Raw genomic sequence first — 10,908 nt, 5'->3', positions numbered from 1 at the left:
AAAAAAAAAAAAAAAAAATGAAACTTATTCTACTCCTCCCTTGAGTTATAGAGGCAAAGGAGACTCTTTGAGCCACAGAGGTCTACCCTGAGGACTGTGGGTACCAAGAATCCTGCCAGTCCTCTCAGGTCCCAAACTGACTCCCTATAGCCAACTAGCTCTATGATGCCCGTTCCAGCCCCCTGCCTAGGGAACCCATTGGGTAGTATGGGCACTTGTGCCTATGACATCCATGCTTCAGCTAAATTGCTAAACTCTTCCCTCCTACCCCTCTTACCCTACAGGTATCACAAAGTTGTGAAGAAAGGGAAGGCCAAGAAAGCCCTAAAAGAGTTTGAACAGCTGCGGAAGGTTAACCCAGCTGCGGCACTAGAAGAACTGGAAAAAATTGAAAAGGCCAGAATGATGGTGAGACTACCTCTTGCCCCACCCCCACCCCTTTGAACCAGCTTTCCTTGGAAGCCACTAAAGGTCTAAATCTCACTCTGTTCTTTCTTTCTAGGAAAGAATGAGCCTTAAGCACCAAAACAGTGGGAAATGGGCCAAGTCAAAGGCAATTATGGCCAAATATGACCTGGAGGTAAGAGACCTTTGGGGTGAGAGAAGATCTGGAATTGGAGGATGCTAGCAGAAGCAGAGTTGGGGAAGAGCCATGAGGATGGATGGAAAACCAGGAATCTAAAAAGGCATCAGAAAAATCTCTAAGGCAGAAAGGAAAATGACCAGAAACAAGGTGGAAAAGGAGAGATGAAAGGGAAACAGCATTGAAGGCAAGTCCAAAGCAGGAGAGGAGCTTTTTAAAATCTTATTTCACCTGTTGATTCCTTGAAGACAAAGAATTTGTCTTCCATTTTATACCACAGCTATTAACCCAGCATTGTATATGCAGTTTAAACAGTAGGTACCAGTAAGAAATACCAAGTCAAATCGAGAGGAGGCAGCTTTATGAAATGGACCAGGAAAGGTATTATTGCAGTCACTAATGACAGGGCTCTCATGCTGTGACTCTTTCCTCCAGGCTCGCCAAGCTATGCAGGAACAGTTGGCCAAGAACAAAGAACTAACACAGAAACTCCAGGTAGCCTCTGAGAGTGAGGAAGAGGAGGGAGGCACAGAAGAAAAAGTGGAAGAACTCCTTGTCCCTGATATAGTGAATGAAGTGCAGATGAATGCAGATGGGCCGAATCCCTGGATGCTCAGGAGCTGTACCAGTGACACCAAAGAGTCTGCAACCCAGGAGGACCCTGAGCAACTGCCAGAGCCTGAGGCCCACGCAGTTTCTGAAAGTGAGGGAGAAGACAGACCAGTGGCAGAAGAAGAAATTTTGTTGAGAGAATTTGAGGAAAGGCGATCCCTTAGAAAAAGGTCTGAGCTCAGCCAGGATGCTGAGCCAGCAGGCAGTCAAGAAACAAAAGGTGAGCTGTGATCAAATGGAAGGGAGAAATTCCTAGTGCTGTGGACAGACTATGGGAGAAAAAAAAATGTGTCCACCCACACACACAACTGCATAGTGATTAGGCTCTAGGGACTTGCAAGAGTGCATGCACTGGATCCCTGTAGAGAAATTACATTCATAACTACTCTTCTTTGAAGGCATTTAATAAGCAGTCATCTGCATGGCCATGCAACGTGGTTCAGGCACATTTTCTGTTTTGGGGGGCTTACAGCCTTCAGAAAGCCATAATAACTAAACCATCCTTGAAGTTAGGGTGTGAGTTAGTGTTCCTGGTACCTACACACCAGGGAGAAGTACATATGGTAGAATGGCAAATCTAAAAGTCCATTCACACCTATAGACACAGATAGGTCAATTTGGAGACATTAGGAAACATCTTCTAATTGCCGGATTTTTTTGTTTTGTTGGTTAAGTAGGAGTGGCATTTTTAGCACTTCTTAATTCTAGTTTATGTGTGTCTACATGGGGTGAGACTTTACGGAATGAATGACTCCACGGGGCTACATGGCAAATTAGAATTGTGACTCCATGCTCAGGCTCTATTTGTACTTTATATTTTCTACCTGTTATCTTGAAGAGATCTTATTAACAGTGTTAGCACCTGTGAGATTGGTCAGAGTTCCCATTTCTGGCAATAAACCAAGACACTAAAAAGCCTGCCTAGGAAAACTACCTACATTGAGAAATCACTTGGCTATCTGGACAAATTACCAGGTCTGGTTTGGTTCCACATAGGAATGCATTTAGATGACGGCAAAAATCTGGTTTTACATGGCAAAAAAAAAATTATTTTTTTTCTACTTTTTTTTTGTTTAAGAGACAGGGTTTTGCTCTGTCATCCAGGCTGGAGTACAGTAGTACAATCATACCTTACTGCAGCCTAAGACCTCCCAGGCTCAAGCGATCCTCTTGGCTCAGCCTCCCAACTAGCTGGGACTACATGTATGTGCCACCATGCTGAGCTACGTTTTTGTAGAGACTGAGGTCTTGCTCTGTTGCCCAGGCTGGTCTTGAATTCCTGGCCTCAAGCTATCCTCTCACCTCAGCCTCCCAAAGTGTTAGGATTACAAGTGTGAGCCAGCGCACCCAGACTCCTTTTTTTTTTTCCTTTGTTTTTTTCAGGTTTCCACATACAAAAATTTATTTTAAAAGAGCTATAATTTAGAATGTATTGTGGTGACCTTTACTTAATAGTTTTGGCTGGATATTTCTGGGATTAATAATTACAAGCAGTCACTTCTGAGAGAATTTTGGAAAGCAGCACAGTGGGCTGAGATTGTTGGGGTGTCCATATATGACCACAGGACCCTAGTGGCTTTCTCTTAAGCCCCCTCAACAACTGACCATCTATCTAAATGTGCAGAGTGGCTGACTGTGATATGAAAGGCTGAAAGACAGATTTGCATTTCTTTAGACAGTAAATAAATCAAATTTTCTCAAACCTTCCAAGAGTGTCCTAAAATACTGGAAAGTCACGGACCCCAGTGAAAATGAACAAGGAAACCTGATTCTTGAGAAATAAACATCCATGTGTCCAAAGGCCAGATCTAAGGAGCTACAATGGCTTCATGCCAAAGCTAGAGAGCAGGATCAACTTGGGAATGGTGGCAACTTGAGTCAATGAAAAAGCCAGTTTAGAAGCATGTCACTGCCAGGTTTCCCTCCAGACTCTTTTTTTTTTGAGACAGGTGTCTGTCATCCAGGCTGAAGTGCAGTGGTGCAACCTTGGCTCACTGCAAGCTCCACCTCCCAGGTTCAAGCAATCCTCCTGCCTCAGCCCACAAGTAGCTGGGATTACAGGCATGCGCTACCACGCCCAGCTAATTTTTGTATTTTTAGTAGAGACGGGGTTTCACCATGTTGGTCAGGCTGGTCTCAAACTCCTGGCTTCAAGTGATTCACCCACCTCAGCCTCCCAAAGTGCTGGGATTACAGGTGTGAGCCACTGTGCCCAGCCAGCCCCTCCAGACTCTTAAGACTAGTGTTATTTGCTCAGATGTTGCCAGTGGAAGTGTGAGCTACATCCACTGGATAAAGCAGCTACTTCATCCCTTGACTCAGCAACAGCAGATTATGAAATACTGCTTTAAAATACGGAGTAGAAATTCTTGAGTCAAAAAAATCCTGGCCGGGCGCGGTAGCTCACACCTGTAATCCCAGCACTTTGGGAGGTCAAGATGGGTGGATCACGAGATCAGGAGATCGAGACCACCTTGGCTAACACGGTGAAACCCCATCTCTACTAAAACTACAAAACATTAGCCGGGCACGGTGGCGGGCACCTGTGGTCCCAGCTACTCAGGAGGCTGAGGCAGGAGAATGGCGTGAATGCGGGAGGCGGAGCTTGCAGTGAGCCGAGATTGCACCACTGCACTCCAGCCTGGGCGACAGAGCGAGACTCTGTCTCAAAAAAAAAAAAAAAAGATGAAAATCCTGGATAAGGTTTTTATAAGCAGTAAAGCATAAATTACAATGAAGTTGCATTCAGAAGCCACCTGTTAAAGTGGCTTCCTTTTTTAAAATTTGGAACTTGGGGCAATCTTCCCAAGTGGGGTTTACTGCACGAGGAACTTAAGCCACAGTCCCAGTCATACAGTGGATCATTGGCAAAGCTGGGAATAGGACCCAGGACATCTGCTTTCCAACATGCTACTTTTTTTTTTTTTTTGAGACAGGTCTTGCCCTGTTTGCCCAGGCTAGTATGCAGCGGCACAGTCACAGCTCCCTGCAGCCTTGACCTTCCGGCTCCAGTGATCCTCCCAGCTTAGCCTCCCAAGTAGCTGGAACTACAGATGCACACTGCCATGCCTGGAAATTTTTTGTTGTTGGGGGAGTGGAGGTGGTAGAGATGAGTTCTCACTATGTTGCTTAGGCTGGTCTCGAACTCCTGGGCTCAAGCGATCCTCCCCACTCGGCCTCCCAAAGTGCTGGCATTACAGGCGTGAGCCACCATATCCAACATCGCACATGCTCCGTTTTTCTTATTTATTTATTTTTTTTTGAGACAGAGTCTTGCTCTGTCACCCAGGCTGGAGTGCAGTGGCGCAATCTCAGTTCACTGCAACCTCCGCCTACCTGGTTCAAGTGATTCTCCTGCCTCAGCCTCCCAAGTAGCTAGACTACAGGCACATGCCACCATGCCCGGATAATTTTTTGTATTTTTAGTAGAGACAGGGTTTCACCGTGTTAGCCAGGTCTCGATCTCCTGACCTCATGATCTGCCCGCCTCGGCCTCCCAAAGTGCTGGGATTACAGGCATGAGCCACCACGCCTGGCCACATGCTACTTTTAATTACCAAACTCCGTTGCCTGCTATGATTAGTGTACTCTCTAGGAGATTCAATGTACAGAATCTTCTTTTCCCTGTTTGTCCTCGTTAGAATGTCTTATGTGGTACCTAGCACTTGGTGGGTGCTCAACAAATGCTTACCAACCAGACAACGTACATACCTCCTTTTCCTGACACAGCTTTCTTTTTTTTTTTTTTTTTTTTTGAGACAGAGTCTTGCTCTGTCGCCCAGGCTGGAGTGCAGTGGCGCGATCTCGGCTCACTGCAAGCTCTGCCTCCCAGGTTTATGCCATTCTCCTGCCTCAGCCTCCTGAGTAGCAGGGACTACAGGCGCCCGCCACCATGCCCAGCTAATTTTTTGTATTTTTAGTAGAGACAGGGTTTCACCGTGGTCTCGATCTCCTGACCTTGTGATCCGCCTGCCTCGGCCTCCCAAAGTGCTGGGATTACAGGCGTGAGCCACCGTGCCCGGCCTTTTCTGACAGCTTTCATTCTTTTTCCCCCAGATTCCAGCAGCCAGGAAGTGCTGTCTGAATTGAGAGTACTATCTCAGAAATTGAAGGAAAATGATCAGTCCAGGAAGCAAAAAGCAAGTTCAGAGGGGACTATTCCTCAGGTCCAGAGAGAGGAACCTGCCACAGAAGAAGAGGAGCCCCTGTTGCTACAGAGGCCAGAGAGAGTACAGACGCTGGAAGAACTAGAAGAGCTGGGAAAAGAAGAATGTTTTCAAAATAAGGAGCTTCCCAGACCTGTGTTAGAAGGGCAGCAGTCAGAGAGGACCCCAAATAATCGCCCTGATGCCCCTAAGGAGAAGAAAAAGAAGGAGCAAATGATCGACCTACAGAACCTCCTAACCACACAGTCTCCCTCCGTGAAGTCTTTGGCAGTTCCCACAATAGAGGAGCTGGTGAGCAGAGCCAGGGTGGTGGGCCATTGTTCAGAAAGTGTCCTTGCACAAGGAGTAATGAAGCTTTGTTTCGCTGCGGGCACATTTCACTAATTGAGAAGTCCAGAATAGTATAGGGCCAGGCTAGTCCTAAAACAGTGATGTTTTAATAGATGCAGATATATGGGTGCTGTCAAGACCCCTATTTCCGAAACCCTGATCCACCAAAACTCCTCTGGGGTGACTCTAATACTGCTCTCAGAGAAAAGAGGGAGTAACTCAGAGTTCTGACCAGATCCCAGGCAGGACAACTCGAAGGTGAGTCATTGAACTGTTGCCAAAGTTTTATTCAGTGGGATCTCAAATGGTCTAAGACTCCCCAGTTAATCTGAAACTCAGTGAAGCATCCTGGCACCTGTCTTTTAAGGGCTATAAGCTAGACGAAGCCTACAGTCTGGCCACTTAGAGCTCCTGCTGCTAACACGGGCCATTCCTTCCTCCACCCTGCAGCTTCCTTACTCAAAAGTTTAAAATTGTGTCATATGATAATGAGCTAGAGATACTTACCCTAGAGGGAAGAAAACTGGAGCATGATTGGCTGCGCACTAGTTTGTATCTCAAGACCATCATTGTTCAGCACTTCCCTCTAGGGGGCGCTAAAATGTCACGACCCAAAATTCAACCGTTCTCGCCATGAACCACAGCTCATAAGCCAAGCTGTAGCTCTCGCTTGTTTCTCCCCAGGAAGATGAAGAGGAGAGAAACCAAAGGCAGATGATAAAGGAAGCTTTTGCTGGGGATGATGTCATCAGAGATTTCTTGAAAGAGAAGAGGGAAGCCGTGGAGGCTAGTAAGCCAAAGGACGTGGACCTGACACTACCTGGCTGGGGCGAGTGGGGTGGTGTGGGCCTAAAGCCCAGTGCCAAGAAAAGACGCCGGTAAGAATGCAGAAGAAAGTCTGTCAAAAGGGCACTAGGTTCTCCCCCATCGCCGTTCGGTGTCCTCCCTACCCTTTTGACTAAGTCCTTAATGCTCCTAGTCAGATGTCCTGTTGTTTTGCTTTCCAGGTTTCTCATTAAAGCCCCTGAGGGTCCTCCAAGAAAAGATAAGAATTTGCCAAATGTGATTATTAATGAGAAGCGCAACATCCACACAGCGGCTCATCAGGTGAGAACTTAGAGAGTTCTTTAGCTGCCTGACTTTCTTGCTTGAGAGGAGTATTCCAGTGATCTGTAGTCAAGAGGGACGTGTGATCTTGACCACAGAATCAAATCTATTGTTTTTGCTGAATGGCTGTTACATTTATCATCTCAGATAGACTATGCTGTTTTAATTACTGGCCAGGAAAAAAGTTTAGAGTCAAGGTAATGCTCAAACAGAGGCTATAAGGTTTGAGCTGTAGCTTAAGAAAAATGAAGACAAACCGGTACTTGTTCAGGAGAATGAGAAGATTGTAAGTTGTGTCACATGATAACGAGCTGGGGATGTTTACAAGAGAAGAAAATTTGAGCGTGATTACGGTGTTCAAGTATATCGAAGGTTACTGTATGAAGTCACATAAAGTAGAAGTTAGAGGAGATACAGAATTCAAGGCTGCTCTGGGAGTATGAGTACATGTAAAGGGGACTCAAGAATGAGATTGGACTAGATGACCTTCATGTTCCCTTCAATTCTGACATCTGTCCCCAGCCAGTATATTGAAATGAGTTACATTTTTCCCTCTGAAGGAATAAGGAACTAATGGCTACAGAACAGAGGTAAGAAGATATACATTTCAGTAACATTCTTTTTTATCTTATTTTGTGAACCAATCACTGCAGAAACTGAAACGTAACTACTGCAGTCCCAATTAAGGCTATATAACTAGAAAATAGGCAGTTACACGATAAGGGAAGGGGGGAAAGGGTGCTTCAGTGGGCCAGGATTCCAGGTGATGGGTAGAGTATAGAGCTCAGTAAAGACGACCCTTCCCTTCCAGGGGTCTATTTGTTTTTTTAATGCAGTCATGGCAAACTGACAAATAGTTTTCTAGGAATCTCCCCTGATTTTCATCTTTTTAATAAGTTACTGCAGGTTCCAACATGCAGTAGAATAAAGTGCTTCAAGGTGCCTAGGGGGGACTTCTGAGACTGAATACTTTGTCCAGGTGTTCTCTTTGTCCAGGTGTTCTCTTTTTCTGTTGCCCTGGTTGACAAGCACAGATGTAGCCGTCAACCCAAATAAGACATTCCCTTAACTTAAAGAGAATTTGTTTCCTTCGCTACTACCAGGACCACCAGATAGTGCTTAGCTTCTCTTGAGTATTCCACTGAATGTTTCCAGAGACTACTGATTTGCTTTTTTTGTTTTTGTTTTGTTTTCAGATGGAGTCTCACTCTGTCACCCAGGCTGGAATGCAGTGGCATGATCCCAGCTCACTGCAACCTCCACCTCCCAGGTTCAAGCTATTCTCCTGTCTCAACCTCCTGAGTAGCTGGGATTACAGGCATGCGCCACTACGCCCAGCTTATTTTTGTATTAGTAGAGATGGGGTTTCAGCATGTTAGACAGGCTGGTCTTGAACTCCTGACCTCAAGTGATCTGCCTGCCTCGGTCTCCCAAAGTGCGGGGATTACAGGTGTGAGCCACCGTGCCCTGCCAAAGACTACTGATTTTTACATCCCCATTTTCTGCTTACGTGTCTTCCTCCTTTGGCCATTGCGGAAGTGTTGAAAGATTATTTAAATATCTGAAGGTAGAAATGTGGTGGAGGAATACCAGGCAAGGAAACAGGAGCTTTGGGTTCTGTTCTCCAATGCTGCTCCTCATTTACTTAGGTCCATCATTTCCTCCCTCTAAGCCAAATTTTCAGGCCAGAGATGACCATTGCCAATATCTAGGGCCTTCCAGCTCTACATTCTGTGGTGCCAAAAGAAGATGAAGCCAAGTGGGCCGGGTGTGGTGGCTCACGCCTGTAATCCCAGCACTTTGGGAGGCCGAGGTGGGCGAATCATGAGGTCAGGAGATCGAGGCCATCCTGCCTAACACGGTGAAACCCTGTCTCTACTAAAAAAAAAAATTAAAAAATATTAGCCGGGCATGGTGGCGGGCACCTGTAGTCCCAGCTACTCAGGAGGCTGAGGCAGGAGAATGGCGTGAACCCAGGAGGCAGAGCTTGCAATGAGGTGAGATCACACCACTGCACTCCAGCAGAGTGAGTCTCCTTCAATACAAGCAAGCTCCTTAAAACAAACAAACAAAAAAGATGAAACTAAGTGTAACGGCCTGGTAGAGTTCAGGATTCGGGTTCCTTGAAACATCAATCCTAAGAGAGGGAAGGAGGAGACTGAGAGCATAAAGACTGTAGAAAAGTTATAAAATCCACAGGGATACAAAATGGTCTGGATTCTTGCAGTCACAGTGTTACATAGGAAAGCTCACTCTGGGACAACAGCCCTGGAGCTCCTGTAGCTGGATAGGGACAGTGTCACTTGTAATCCCAGCTACTTGGTAGGCAGAGGTTGCAGTGAGCAGAGATCACCCCACTGCACTCCAGCCTGGGCAACAGAGTGAGACTCTGTCTCAAAAAAGAAAACAAAAACAAAGACAGAAGTAGTGTCAGGTTGGTTTTTTTAGACCCTGAATTGTTGAATAAACAGGGGATCCAGAGCCAACTTAGGCCCCCCTACTCCCAAATGTCATCAAGCAGATTTGACTCCTAAGAGCAGATGGGAGCAATGGGATGCCTTAACCTCTCAGTCTCTTCAGTTGCAGTCATCATGTGGAACCGTGGCCTGTACCAAAATAGTACCTGATGAGAGTTGTCAGTACAGTGTATAACTGCACCCCAGGCCTGCCTCATACCAAATCATTCTCCTTCCTTTCCAGGTACGAGTGCTTCCATATCCATTTACCCACCATTGGCAATTTGAAAGGACCATCCAGACCCCCATAGGATCCACATGGAACACCCAGAGGGCTTTCCAAAAGCTGACTACTCCCAAGGTCGTCACCAAGCCAGGCCATATCATTAACCCCATAAAAGCAGAGGATGTGGGCTACCGGTCTTCCTCAAGGTCGGACCTGTCTGTCATACAGAGGAATCCAAAACGAATCACCACACATCACAAAAAACAGCTGAAGAAAAGCTCTGTAGATTGAGTTGCTGGAGGAGTGACAGCCAGGAGCCCTGACTTCACTTCCTTTGGTCCAGTTTTACTCTGGTACAGGGTGGATTCCAAAACTGGCTCAGTACATTGCATGTAGTTGAGCCACATTTTAAAAATAAAGGCATTTTTTAATCTATTTACCCGGAGTATATGTTGCATTGTCCCCCAGTGGAATCATTTCATTCAAGTCAGACACCTTTGGATTCTCCAGCATTGCATTTCTCGAGTTGCACTTGTCAGGGACTTCCTTTTCTTACCAAGGATTATGTAGTTGGTCCTAAATCGAAGTGGAGAAAATTCACTGTAGTCTGTAATCAAATATATCACATCAGATATGATCCACCATTGATAACTGCCAACTGGAAGAGACAGGGTTAATGATAAAATATTGTATATTTTAATCTCTGAACCTAGAAAGAGGATATACAAACTGCAATTGGATTCTGCCCTAGACTGATCCTAAGACCAGGACGGTGCCAAAGCTGGGTTCTGTCCCCACAAGTCTAGCCACAGCCATTTTTTTCACGTGTGTGAGCTTCCCGGCTTGTACAGGCTGCTGTCTACAATATCTTGCATATAACCTTCTACTTATTTTCTCATAAGAAGACCAGGAGGTTTTACCCTTATTTTGTAGATAAAGGTAGATGTGATTTCAGAAGTAAACCTCTACTGCCTTTCCTTCCTAACTCAGGGCCCACTCCTCACCATTGATTGAAAGTGTAGTTTATTCAAGCATTGCTTTGCTATGTGACAGTTCACATGGGCTTCTCAGCTCTGAGGAACTTGGCCTGCCTTTGGATGGCAAGAAATATATGGAAAGAGCCCCTGCAGCTCAATTTCCTAACAAGGAATTTGGGAAACCTAATTCCAAAATGACACCTTGCCTCCTGCCTTGGAGATTCAGTCCCATCCCCAGCATTCTTAGACCACAGTGGGTTCATTTTTGTGTCACAGGTCCCTCTAAAAATATGCTGAACGTTATGAACTGTCTCCAGAAAAATGTGCACACACACACATTTGTATGGCATTTTACATAAAGTTTCAGGGGTTTTCAAGACATTTGGAATCCCTGGGCCAAAAGTTGTACCACTCCCAAATTTTCTTTTGCAATCCCCCCAACAGATACGGC

At 45.7% G+C, this 10,908-nt stretch overlaps 1 protein-coding gene across 3 annotated transcripts in view; it reads left to right on the top strand.

Moving 5' to 3' along the window:
* UTP14A (UTP14, U3 small nucleolar ribonucleoprotein, homolog A (yeast)) overlaps positions 1 to 9,915 on the top strand; it is a 24,822-nt gene extending 14,907 nt beyond the window's left edge. For all 3 annotated transcript variants that reach the window (XM_011988842.1, XM_011988843.1, XM_011988844.1), the window contains 7 exons: positions 285 to 408; positions 503 to 580; positions 1,019 to 1,415; positions 5,252 to 5,652; positions 6,376 to 6,569; positions 6,699 to 6,798; positions 9,499 to 9,915. In XM_011988842.1, coding sequence (XP_011844232.1) covers positions 285 to 408; positions 503 to 580; positions 1,019 to 1,415; positions 5,252 to 5,652; positions 6,376 to 6,569; positions 6,699 to 6,798; positions 9,499 to 9,771 — 1,567 coding nt within the window. In that variant the 3' untranslated portion in view covers positions 9,772 to 9,915. The remainder of the gene's footprint in view (positions 1 to 284; positions 409 to 502; positions 581 to 1,018; positions 1,416 to 5,251; positions 5,653 to 6,375; positions 6,570 to 6,698; positions 6,799 to 9,498) is intronic.
* Positions 9,916 to 10,908: the final 993 nt, after the last annotated feature.

The sequence above is a fragment of the Mandrillus leucophaeus genome, unplaced genomic scaffold (genome assembly GCF_000951045.1).
Source record: "Mandrillus leucophaeus isolate KB7577 unplaced genomic scaffold, Mleu.le_1.0 Scaffold339, whole genome shotgun sequence".
Lineage (NCBI taxonomy): Eukaryota > Metazoa > Chordata > Mammalia > Primates > Cercopithecidae > Mandrillus > Mandrillus leucophaeus.
This window is presented reverse-complemented; position numbering and strand designations above follow the sequence as displayed.